General features: G+C 43.4%; 1 protein-coding gene across 1 annotated transcript in view; it reads left to right on the top strand.

The window, feature by feature from the left end:
- The window catches only part of HEPHL1 (hephaestin like 1), a 70,627-nt gene that overhangs the window by 43,655 nt on the left and 13,677 nt on the right, over positions 1–13,295 (top strand). Inside the window, exons 10-15 of the mRNA XM_044285248.1 lie at positions 3,018–3,168; positions 4,710–4,922; positions 6,556–6,772; positions 7,856–7,995; positions 9,339–9,479; positions 10,692–10,798. Coding sequence (XP_044141183.1) covers positions 3,018–3,168; positions 4,710–4,922; positions 6,556–6,772; positions 7,856–7,995; positions 9,339–9,479; positions 10,692–10,798 — 969 coding nt within the window. The remainder of the gene's footprint in view (positions 1–3,017; positions 3,169–4,709; positions 4,923–6,555; positions 6,773–7,855; positions 7,996–9,338; positions 9,480–10,691; positions 10,799–13,295) is intronic.

Here is a 13,295-nt window from a genome sequence, read left to right as displayed (position 1 = left end):
TCTAGACCTTAGGTTCCCAACCAGACCAGTGGTAAGAGTACCAGGCCAGTGGATCCATGCCATGTGCTATATCTAGAGGGTCCTCATGCGGTACATTTAGGCCTCTTGCACGCAACCGTATGTCATTTTCTGTATTTTGCGGTCCGCAAAAAATACGGATGACATCCATGTGCATTCTGTTTTTTGCAGAACGGAACATCTGGCCTCTAATGGACAGTACAATCCTTATCCGTTATGCGGACAATAATAGGACATGTTCTATCTTTTAGCAGAACGGAAATACGGAAACGGAATGCACACGGAGTACCTACCTTTTTTTTTTTTTGCGGAACCATTGAAATGAATGGTTCCGCAAACGGAAACCGCAAAAACAGAACGGAAATGGAAATAAAATACGTTTGTGTGCAAGAGGCCTTAACAAGATGCACAGTGTAGGACGGTAGCCTTGAGGAAACCTTTGAGTAGAGGGTTCTTGGCTTAGGACATTGAGAAACACTTCTCTAGTCTTTGCCAGAGGTCACTTATTTTTATTTTATAAATTGCTCTATGGGGCAAGATCTGAGACCCCAAATCATTCCTGCTGTTGATGCAAATGACACTTGAGGAGTCCTCCTCTACTGGCCACATTAAAGGAAACATCGGGTTGTACCCTGTTAGGGAATTCTGAGTTAATTGAGAGGCCCTCTCCATTCAGGACCCTCATTTATTTTCCAGAACAGCTACAGAGAACATCTCTCCAGACACATTACATGGGCAGTCTATTGATATCAGTGGGAAATGTGTAATACCTCATGACCCCTGTGGAGGTGCTGCAGGGAAACTGAACACTTTCTACTGGGGTTTCCCCACAGCTTTCAGCTGATTGCTGAAGGTCCAAGAAGTAGGACACCTTGTGATTAGCTTAACGTTGGTGGACCCTTCTAATAAAAAAGGAAATGTCAAAAGCAGGGAGCCCCATTCAATCTTGAACAAAATATATTACCTAGTGTTGGTTTCATTGAGTTTTTTTGTTTTGTTAGTTCAATATTGATGACCTGTCACCAACATCAGATCAGTGGAGGTCCGACTAACGACGCCCCAGCCGATCAGAGGTGAAGAGGCTCTGTGGTCTCTTTCTAGGCCAGTGACATCCATTGGTCACATGGCCTAGACACAACTCGGTCCCATGCAAGTGAATGGAATTGGGCTGCAATACCAATCATGGCCACTATACAATGTATGGTGCTGTGCTTGATATGTTGTGAGGAGGCTGCAACACTCACTGAAACGCTGCGGCCTCTTCAGCTGATCAGTGAGGGTCCTGGAGTTCGGACCTCCACCGATTGGATATTGATAACCTATCCTGAGTATTGGTCATCAGTACTCCACTCCCGAAAAATCCCTTTAACCTGTTGCAGGTTATTAGAAGGAGGATTTTCTCTCTACAAATTTTCCATTGGGGCATTTGGGCTCTAAGAGATGCCCCCTATACATTAGTAGAAGACTCGTATACTCCCCTTGTTTGTTACTTTGCTCCTAGTTTGACCCAACAGCACAAACCTCCTTCCTGCCCTGACAGTTTGTTACAATGCACCAGGAAAAGTAGATCAGACTGTGTAGCTCACAGACTGGATACAACTGCAGCAAACACTCAGCTGTGAGAAATACCAGGTCTCTGTACAGTTTTCATCCTCTGGATTTAAATGGGAATGTTCTCATTCACTGACATCAAGCAGAGATCTTGAGAACAGGGATACATTGAAACACAAAGGTGGACATTTATCAAAGTAAAAATGTTGCCAAGCGATGTCGCAAATTTTTTGGGAGACTTTTGGTGAAATTTTGCCACTTTTGATGAGCATCGCCACCAGGTGTGCACCTAGCCTTTTTGCTTCCTAAGGCGAAAACTGAAACGGTGACCCCCCCATGCCAATTTTTTAACCTAACCCCTTTGCCACAATTAAATCACTCATTGCCTATGGCCCTTCCGGTGCCCCCCTCTTGTCCCTATCTGGTGCTGCCTCATCGGTGGCGCAGCCCTGTTCGCCACTTTCAAAAGTGGAGTGAAAACTTGGTCGGGATTGCAGGACACTTTTATGACATGGAACTTTTTTGAAAAGTTGCGAAAAAGTCACATCTCCATACCAGGCGACCCCCCAGCATACTTTCACTGGTGAAACCACATCACAATTGCGCCAAGTTTAATAAAACCAAGCTCCATCTTCATGTTTGGTGCCGCTGCGCAAAGCAACGCAAGTCTAAAAGGTAGCCTCAAACATGTCTACAATGATGAATTCACCCATAAGTAGACTAGAAAGATTCAGGACTAGAGATGAGCGAATCGATCCGTCTCCTCAGCAGGAGGCTGTCTCCGCGGTGAAGAAGCGCCCACCACAACAGATTGACAGGGCTGGACAATTTTCTGCGCAGGCGCCGATCCAAAGCCGAGCCTGTGCCCTGGCTCTGATAATCGGAGCAGCGGCGCAGTCAGGAAATAATCAGGACTAGACTAAATGTCCAGCCCTGAGAATATGGCGGCAGGTGGGCGCTTCTTCACCCATGTGGACAGCCCGCCACAGGTGAAGAAGCCCTGCCGATGAGTCACGCATGCGGTGGATGTGTTACTGTATGACTAGTAAGGGCTCAGGCACACGAATGTATTCTCTTTCCGTGTCCAATCAGTTTTTTTTTTTGCGGACCGTATGCGGAACCATTCATTTTCAAAGGGTCCGCAAAATAAACGGAAGTTACTCCGTGTGCATTCCGTTTCCATATGTCCGTTCCGCAAAAAAACAGAACATGTCCTATTATTGTCCGCATTACGGACAAGGATAGTACTGTTCTATTAGGGGCCAGCTGTTCCGTTCTGCAAAATACGTAATGCACACGGACGTCATGCGTATTTTTTGCGGACCGCAAAACATATACGGTCGTGTGAATGAGCCCTAAGCCTGTCATTGGACTGTCACCCAGCTTTCCTACAAGCAGATCATACTCGCACCACGTTGCGTCCTGATCCTGATGTTACGATTTTTCAGGTGGGGACGGAAGAAGATTTCTACCTGCTGTTTACTGTCTTCGATGAAAACTTAAGCTGGTATCTGGAGGAGAACGTTGGTGCGTTTTCTGCGGATCCTTCTGCCATCGATATGGAAGATGAAGATTTTCAGGAATCAAACAAAATGCACGGTAAGGTATACAGTATTATACAATGAGATTATATACCGTTTTTTGCCTTTGCCATCACAACGTGTGACTACCTGACAGAGAATGACAATGAATCCACATCTTTGCACAGATTTGGCCTTTTAAAGGCATGTGGTCCTAAACTTTTGATCAGCTGAAAAACAGCCTGTTTCAGTTTATTCATTGTTTTCATTAAATTGAATGCTCCAAAAATGTTTTGTCTCACTCCCATTTCTTCTTGTTGCATGTTGAAGCTCTACTTGGAACCTTGTTAAGATCCAGCCATGCTAAATAGGATTTTTTTGCCATTTTTCAAGTGGTCCTAAACTTTTGATCAGGACTGTATATAAGATTCATTTTTCCTAAAAATGAACTTTACTGCCACCTGCTGTAAATATTATGTATTGCAACTCGCTTTGCTTTTTCCTTCAACACTGCGGTTATGTATGTGTCTATTTCATGTAATTTATATGGTGTCACAGCACGGTACAGACATCACTCTCGCATTAGTCCCTACCCCAGTGAGTCTCACATTTTATTTAATTTCTCCACATACCAGCGTTCATAAGCAGCCAATTAAAATAGCACTCCCACAAAAATCTTGAATCTCTGACCTGTTATGAAGGTATATAATGTTATTTGTAGTGAAGGTAAAAGGGTTATCCAATCCCCCACCCCCCCAATGCCCGGGCACCTCATATAGATTATATTTACACCGCTCCCTGGCTCCCACATCGCTCCTGATCCCCGCACGGCCGCTGCTGCATCTCTGCGTCACTCGCGATGCTAGGGAGGCTTGTCTACGTTGTGCCCCCCTTCCGCCGTCGCTGGATGTTTTCATCCGTGAGACAGGGAGAAGCAGCGGCAGCTGTGAGGGGATCAGGAGCTATGCGGGTGCCAGGGGAGCGGGGTAAGTATAATCTATATTAGGGGCCTGTGCACTGGGGGAGGGGGGGGGGTCATTATAGGGTTTGGATAACTGCTTTAAATTGTAGTCAAGGTAATGTTCTTACCAGTAACTGTATTTGTGAGTTATAACCTCCCTTCCGATCCTCAGCTGTGTCATGTGACCAACACTCTGATCTCCAACTGACACAGGGCAGGAAGTCAGTTACTTATCTATTCATTCCTATGAGACTGACATTGAGACTCCCATAGGAATACATAGAATCTGACTCCCTGTCCACACATAAGAGGCTGTGTTACTTGGAAAGTCAGAGTTTCGGTCACATGACACAGCTGAGGATCAGAAGGGAGGTTATAATTCAGAAGAAGATTACCTTCACTACAGTTTACATCATGTACCTTTCTAACAGGTAAGAGAATAAAATGTTTGTGGGAGTGCTTCTTTAACGTCCTGAGATTCGTTTTCAATCTCAGGACGTAAGCAATAATGTTTTTTATTCACCGGCAGCAAACAGAGATCTTTAAATGGTACCAAATTATAAAACATCAAGTACAAAAATGTGGTAAACCTTTTTAGATGAGCTCAGAGAAGAGAATCCAGAGGTGTCCATGACCATGCATTTCCTTCTCCTCCACAGCTGTCAATGGCTTCATGTTTGGGAACTTACCAGGTCTCGAAATGTGTCGGGCAGACAACATATCGTGGCATCTTCTAGGCCTGGGCACAGAGATTGACATACATGGGATTTACTTTCAAGGAAATACTCTTAACCTGGGAGGAATGACAAGAGACACCATCAGTCTTTTCCCACACACAACAGTCACTGCGTCCATGCAGCCAGACCGGGCAGGTAAGTGACGTCGTCAGGACAGGAAATATAAAGCAGAGGATAAGCGCTTACATCCTCAGTGAAGGCTCGTCCCTGGAACATGCTGTCAGTGTATGATTGGCGGGGGTCGCAAACGGCCAAGCTGAATTCTGCAGTGGATTTTCCAGGGAATCCAAGCCAAATGTGACAATGCAGTCCGTAACATTGCAGATCTACAGCCTACCCTGAAATCTGCACTGGAAAAATATGACGCATGTGAATGGGATTCATTAAAACGCCTTTGTCTAAAACAAATATCTTTCAGAGAAAATAGGTGACATTAAAATGATGATGTTTCTCTTTTGACCTACAGTAATAGGGAACAAACAAAATATTTACTTTCTCCATGTATGTGATTATTGATAGCCTAAGTCTACACAAAACTGAATATTCCTGTGTGACTGCATTTAAAAGGCTATCTTTCAGATCATCTATCTTGAATGCTGAGCTTATGGATATGCTGTTTTCTATGATTTGATACATATTTTTATGTAAGACTTTTGCCTGAAATTCACAAGAAAATCCTGTGAGTCCTTCTTCTCCCACCCACTAATAAAGCCTGTGAGTCCTGCTTCCCCCACCTTCTTATAGAGAAAGCCTGTGAGTCCTGCTTCTCCCAACCACTTATAGAGAAAGCCTGTGAGTCCTGCTTCTCCCAACCACTTATAGAGAAAGCCTGTGAGTCCTGCTTCTCCCAACCACTTATAGAGAAAGCCTGTGAGTCCTGCTTCCATTGTCTACTTATAGAGAGAGCCTGTGAGTCCTGCTTCTCCCACCTTCTTATAGAGAGAGGCCGTGAGTCCTGCTTCTCCCAACCACTTATAGAGAAAGCCTGTGAGTCCTGCTTCTCCCAACCACTTATAGAGAAAGCCTGTGAGTCCTGCTTCCATTGTCTACTTATAGAGAGAGCCTGTGAGTCCTGCTTCTCCCACCTTCTTATAGAGAGAGGCCGTGAGTCCTGCTTCTCCCAACCACTTATAGAGAAAGCCTGTGAGTCCTACTTCCATTGTCTACTTATAGAGAGAGCTTGTGAGTCCTGACTCTTCCACCTGCTTATAGAGAAAGCCTGTGAGTCCTGCTTCCATTTTCTACTAATAGAGAAAGCCTGTGAGTCCTGCTTCTCCCACCCAATTATATACAGAGAACCTGTGAGACGTGCTCCCCACCTACTTGTAGAGAAAACAGGTTAGTCTTGCTTCTCCCATTCATACATAGAGAAAGCCTGTTAGTCCTTCTTCTCCCACCCACTAATAGGGAAAGCCTGTGAGTCCTGCTTCCCCCACCTTCTTATAAAGAGAGCCTGTGAGTCCTGCTTCCCCCACCTTCTTATAAGAGAGAGCCTGTGAGTCTTGCTTCTTCCACCCTTTTATAGAGAAAGCCTGTGAGACCTGCTCCCCACCTACTTGTAGAGGAAACCGATTAGTCTTGCTTCTCCCATTAATACATAGAGAAAGCCTGTGAGTCCTGCTTCCACTGTCAACTTATAGAGAAAGCCTGTGAGTCCATTTAATTGTTTCCATTTAAGAGTTTCTGGGTAACTTCAAGTGAGAAATTCGCTCTGTAGTAATCAAAATGTTTTAGACATATCCTAAAGGTCCTTGCCCTTATTCTTCAGGAATATTTGAAGTTGGATGTCAGACAATGGATCACTATATTAGTGGAATGAAACACACATATACAGTTCAGGCATGCAACAACTCTATTGCTGATGAGCACCAGTATGGCACTATGAGAACTTACTTTATTGCTGCGGAGGAAGTGGAGTGGGATTATTCCCCAGACAGATCCTGGGAACTTGAGAAACACAACATCACAGAACATGAACATCAGAGGTATGTTATGTATAGAGTACAACCTGGCGCTATCAAGTCAACATCTACTCCTGATAATAGTGGACAGTGTTTCTTCAGAAGGTTTGGCCTTCTACTGGGATCTTTAGGCTTCTCATTTACATGTTCTTGTAATTCTCCATTCATATTGTAGTTGGTCATCCTTTCCTCCATCTTCTTGTTCTTCTGTCCTCTTTGCACCAACTACATTGCTGTCGTCCTTTTTCTCCTTCCATTGTGTCATTTTTGCCCTTTTGTAACTATCTTATTGTTGGTCATCCTCTTCTTAACATCTATGTTGTCACTGGTTGCCCTCTTTTCTCCATCAGTCCATCGATTGTCTTAGGTCTCCCTCTTTTTGCCATCCATCTTGTCAGTGTTTGTTCTTTTCTCTACATCCATCTCGTCATTGGTTTCCTTCTTCTCACCATCCATCATCATTGGTTATCCTCTTATCTCCATCCATATTTTTGTTATTCTCCTCTCTCCCTCCATCTTGTTTTTGATTGTCCTCTTGTCTCTATCCATCTTGTTGCTCGTCATCTTCTTCTCTCCATCCATCTTGTCACTGGTCGCCCCCTCTTCTCACCATCCATCTTGTCACTGATCGCCCTCTTCTCACCATCCATCTTGTCATTGTTTGTTCTCTTCTACTCATCCATCTTGTCGTAGGTCACCATCTTCTCAAAAACGGTCTTGTTGGTTGTCCTTTTCTCTTTTTCCATCTTGTTGTTGGTCTGCTTCTTCTTACCATCCATCATCAGTAGTCATCCTTTCCTCTCCATCCATCTGTTGTTGGTCATCTTCATCCATCTTGTCATTGGTTGCCCTCTTCTCTTCGTCCTTCTTTTTGTTGGTCATCCTCTCTATGCATCCTGTCATTGGTCACCCTCTTCTGATCCACCTTCTCAGTGCTTGTCATCTCTCTATCCATCTTGTTGTTCATTGTCCTCTTCTCATCATACATCTATGTGCTGGAAGAAGTCATGATTGTGTGGTTCAAAAAAAGTTTTATTTTTGGAATTGTTCTATATCTGTATTAATTTAGCAGATGTTGATATTATATCATGTCTTCCTTACTTTCAGCCCAGGACACATATTTGTAAGTTCTGCTGATGATCGCATAGGATCTAAATACAAGAAAGTGGTTTACAGGGAATACACAGATGGATACTTCACTACACCGAAGGAAAGATCAGCAGTAGAGGAGCATCTAGAAATCCTGGGTAAAACCAAACAATATTGTGAAAGCCATGTCTGTTGAAAAGTCCTTAAAGAGGATTTCCTTTAGGGGGCAATATTTAGAATTAGTCATCAGTGGGTCCCAACCTAGGAATAACAACCAATACAATGATCTGGTAATAATAATAATCTACCTCTTATAGACCCCTGAATGTCACATCTGTTTGGTTAGAGACTAACTGTAGAGGATAGTTCACTAAAAAGCTGTTATGTCAGCGGTCTGTGCCCGCTGCTGCCATGCTACTCACCATGCTGCCTGGCATCCTCTGCAAGCTGCTGCCTCCATTGCTCACCTGTGGCCTCTTAAAGGGCCAGTGCATAAGTCTACAAATCCTCCCCCAACCAATAGCAGAGGGTCCTCAGGTATATAAAGCACCTTCTCCGGGCAGAGGGTGTCTGGGCTTAAAATTCCCTATGACCAGCAAGTGTGTTTGGAACACTCTCCGCATTCCCAGAATCATAACTTTTTTATTTTTCCGTTCACGTAGCCTTATGAGGGCTTATTTGTTGTGGGACAAGTTGTACTTTCTAATGGCACCATTTCCGGTTGCATGCAGCGTAGTGGGAAGGGGAAACAATTCCAAATGGGGTGGAATTGGAAAAAGAAAACGCAATTCTGCCATAGTTCTTGACCCACGGCACATGTATGCAATCAACCATGTGAGGGGTGAAATGTATGGGACCAGCCTCATGGCTGATTGCATACATGTGACACAGCAGAAACCCGGCGGCTAATGTATTCACTGCACATGTCAGCCGGCGCCATGTTCAGAGTCCCAGCCAGCGCCAGAAGGGGTTAAAGTGTAACTGGGACTGGGATAGTAAACATTTTTCTAATATACTTTATTTAGGGAAACCATTAATTTATAGTAGAAAACTAGGGCTGAAATGAGAGTTTCTAAGGCACATCCGTCTTCCTAACAGCGCAGGGCTGCACTGACTAGGAAGATAGGGAGACGGGCTGGGAGCTGTCTCTATATATACAGTAAAATGCAGCATATCGCTCTTTTAAGTATAACTGGAGAGCTGCATACAGAGTATTATCTATGTCTGCATAGCGTCTAGCGTTACTACCCGGACTTAGCTAGGCTGGCAGAAGTAAAGCAGAGCTGTCATTAAATCCCCTGCCCTCTTAAGAAAACGAGATGACTCTGCTCATTGTGTCCCAGCCTATACAGCAAAGCTGACAAGTGAGCTACAGGAAATAGGTGATGTCAGCTTACAGTGTGTGTTCAAGTGTGAAAACTGGAATTTTTTTAAGACTACTTTATGTGGATAGTTCTGATAATGATACATTTCTTTTATGAATACTGTTTTGTTGTTATAGGCCCATTCATAAGAGCTGAGGTTGGGGAAAGTATACTTATTGTATTTAAAAACAAAGCCTCGCGGCCGTACTCCATCTATGCGCATGGCGTCCAAGTGGCGAATCTTGATGGTGGAAGCGTGATCCAAAATACTCTACCAGGTGAGTTAAAGGAGAACGTTCAGTCCCCTTCAATTATGTAATAAAAATCAATTGCTTGTACTGCTATGGTACAACCAGTGTAGGAGCATAGTGTCAGACTGTGGTTCCTAGGGGCCACCAGAGGAGATGATTCTGAGGACCCACCTCCCTATACAGTATATACAGAACATGCACACATCCACTTATCATTAGGCCACATGCACACGACAGTGGGGAAAAAACAGCCCTTAAAAATGGACACACTGTCAGTTTTTCATGGCCATTTTTCAACCATGTGTGCATTTATTTTCTGGCCGTCTGTCCGTTTTTAAAGGGAGTCTGTCACCTACCTGACCGGTTTCAAACAGGTGACATTGTTCAGTGGGGCACAAAGACATGACACCGATGTTACCCGTGTTTAGTTTTTCAGATGCTTTAAATCGCCCTAAATTTATCATATGCTAATGAGCTGTCGCAAGTGCCCAGGGGCGGAGAGTTTTCTTAAAGTGCCCAAGTTCCCCCGCCTCACTCGCACCTAACTCCGCCCCTCAGTAAGCTCAGGCCAGCCCTGTGGCTCTGTGACATCATATTTCCCTATAGGCTGTTCGCTCTTCACTGCCGGGCCCGGGCATGTGCACTGTTCTGCCCACTGTGGGCAGAGGGACAGGGATATGGAGTGCGCATGAACCAGTCACTGGTGTGAAATTGGCGCATGCGCACTGTATATCTCTGCGCCTCTGACTATGGCTTTCCACAAATATCTGCTTTTGAGTGGCATCTGCCATGAAAAGGATGCTGATAGTTGGCAGAAAATGGTCTAAATCGGCCTTTTCGGTCATCCAAAAATATAGGGGAAGATTTATGAAACTGGTGTAAAGTAGAACTGGCTTAGTTGCCCATAGCAACCAATCAGATTCCTCCTTTCATTTTTCATGGCTCCTTTGGAAAATGAAAGGTGGAATCTGATTGGCTGCACTGGGCAACTAAGTCATTTCTACTTTACACCAGTTTAATAAATATCCCCCATAGTTTTTTATTTTTTATTCTGGAAACCAAAGGTGGCCTGAAATCACAGACATCAGCAGTGTCCTCTTCTCATATGTAACCATGACACATTCAAAGATCATTGGACTGAATTTCCCCTTTAAGCAATGTATAAGGGCTCCCACTTAGCAAAAATCAGGGCCAAAAAATGACCAATTAGGTTTTAATAATAATTGCATTTTTTTTCAGGAGGGACAAGCACTTATCGGTGGAACGTTCCAGAACGATCGGGACCAGGGAGCAATGATCCGGACTGCCTAACATGGGCTTACTATTCCAAAGAAGACTTTATGAAGGTGACTAGACATTGTGTATATTTTCATATGGCTTTTGATGCTGCTCATTGACGTTTTTATAACCAGGTCCACGTAGGAGACCATTGATGGCTGCTCTCCTGTACTAAAGGCTGGGACTGAAGTAAACTCTGACCCTGGGCATTTTAACCACTTCAACCCCGGTAGCTGAAACCCCCTTAATGACCAGGCCACTTTTTACACTTCTGCACTACACTACTTTCACCGTTTATCGCTCGGTCATGCAACTTACCACCCAAATGAATTTTACCTCCTTTTCTTCTCACTAATAGAGCTATCATTTGGTGGTATTTCATTGCTGCTGACATTTTTACTTTTTTTGTTATTAATCGAAATTTAACGTTTTTTTTGCAAAAAAATGAAATTTTTCACTTTCAGCTGTAAAATTTTGCAAAAAAAACGACATCCATATATACATTTTTCGCTAAATTTATTGTTCTACATGTCTTTGATAAAAAAAAAATGTTTGGGCAAAAAAATAATGGTTTGGGTAAAAGTTATAGCGTTTACAAACTATGGTACAAAAATGTGAATTTCCGCTTTTTGAAGCAGCTCTGACTTTCTGAGCACCTGTCATGTTTCCTGAGGTTCTACAATGCCCAAACAGTAGAAAAACCCCACAAATGACCCCATTTCGGAAAGTAGACACCCTAAGGTATTCGCTGATGGGCATAGTGAGTTCATAGAACTTTTTATTTTTTGTCACAAGTTAGCGGAAAATTATGATATTTTTTTTTTTTTTTTTCTTACAAAGTCTCATATTCCACTAACTTGCGACAAAAAATAAAAAATTCTAGGAACTCGCCATGCCCCTCACGGAATACCTTGGGGTGTCTTCTTTCCAAAATGGGGTCACTTGTGGGGTAGTTATACTGCCCTGGCAATTTAGGGGCCCAAATGTGTGAGAAGTACTTTGCAATCAAAATGTGTAAAAAATGGCCTGCGAAATCCGAAAGATGCACTTTGGAATATGTGCCCCTTTGCCCACCTTGGCTGCAAAAAAGTGTGACACATCTGGTATCGCCGTACTCAGAAGAAGTTGGGGAATGTGTTTTGGGGTGTCATTTTACATATACCCATGCTGGGTGAGAGAAATATCTTGGCAAAAGACAACTTTTCCAATTTTTTTATACAAAGTTGGCATTTGACCAAGATATTTCTCTCACCCAGCATGGGTATATGTAAAATGACACCCCAAAACACATTCCCCAACTTCTCCTGAGTACGGCGATACCAGATGTGTGACACTTTTTTTGCAGCCAAGGTGGGCAAAGGGGCACATATTCCAAAGTGCACCTTTCGGATTTCGCAGGCCATTTTTTACACATTTTGATTGCAAAGTACTTCTCACACATTTGGGCCCCTAAATTGCCAGGGCAGTATAACTACGCCACAAGTGACCCCATTTTGGAAAGAAGACACCCCAAGGTATTCTGTGAGGGGCACGGCGAGTTCCTAGAATTTTTTATTTTTTGTCGCAAGTTAGTGGAATATGAGACTTTGTAAGGAAAAAATAAAAAAAATAAAAAATCATCATTTTCCGCTAACTTGTGACAAAAAATAAAAAATTCTAGGAACTCGCCGTGCCCCTCACGGAATACCTTGGGGTGTCTTCTTTCCAAAATGGGGTCACTTGTGGGGTAGTTATACTGCCCTGGCAATTTAGGGGCCCAAATGTGTGAGAAGTACTTTGCAATCAAAATGTGTAAAAAATGGCCTGCGAAATCCGAAAGGTGCACTTTGGAATGTGGGTCCCTTTGCCCACCTAGGCTGCAAAAAAGTGTCACACATCTGGTATCGCCGTACTCAGGAGAAGTTGGGGAATGTGTTTTGGGGTGTCATTTTACATATACCCATGCTGGGTGAGAGAAATATCTTGGCAAAAGACAACTTTTCCCATTTTTTTATACAAAGTTGGCATTTGACCAAGATATTTTTCTCACCCAGCATGGGTATATGTAAAATGACACCCCAAAACACATTCCCCAACTTCTCCTGAGTACGGCGATACCAGATGTGTGACACTTTTTTGCAGCCTAGATGCGCAAAGGGGCACATATTCCTTTTAGGAGGGCATTTTTTGACATTTGGATCCCAGACTTCTTCTCACGCTTTAGGGCCCCTAACATGCCAGAGCAGTATAAATACCCCACATGTGACCCCACTTTGGAAAGAAGACACCCCAAGGTATTCAATGAGGGGCATGGCGAGTTCATAGAATTTTTTTTTTTTTGCATAAGTTTGCGGAAATTGATTTTTTTTTTGTTTTTTTCTCACAAAGTCTCACTTTCCGCTAACTTAGGACAAAAATTTCAATCTTTCATGGACTCAATATGCCCCTCAGCGAATACCTTGGGGTGTCTTCTTTCCGAAATGGGGTCACATGTGGGGTATTTATACTGCCCTGGCTTTTTAGGGGCCCTAAAGCGTGAGAAGAAGTCTGGAATATAAATGTCTAAAAATGTTTACGCATTTGGAT

Source organism: Bufo gargarizans, chromosome 3 (genome assembly GCF_014858855.1).
Source record: "Bufo gargarizans isolate SCDJY-AF-19 chromosome 3, ASM1485885v1, whole genome shotgun sequence".
Classification (NCBI taxonomy): Eukaryota; Metazoa; Chordata; class Amphibia; order Anura; family Bufonidae; genus Bufo; species Bufo gargarizans.
The sequence above is the reverse complement of the archived record's forward strand: the minus strand, read 5'-3'. Positions and strand labels throughout refer to the sequence as shown.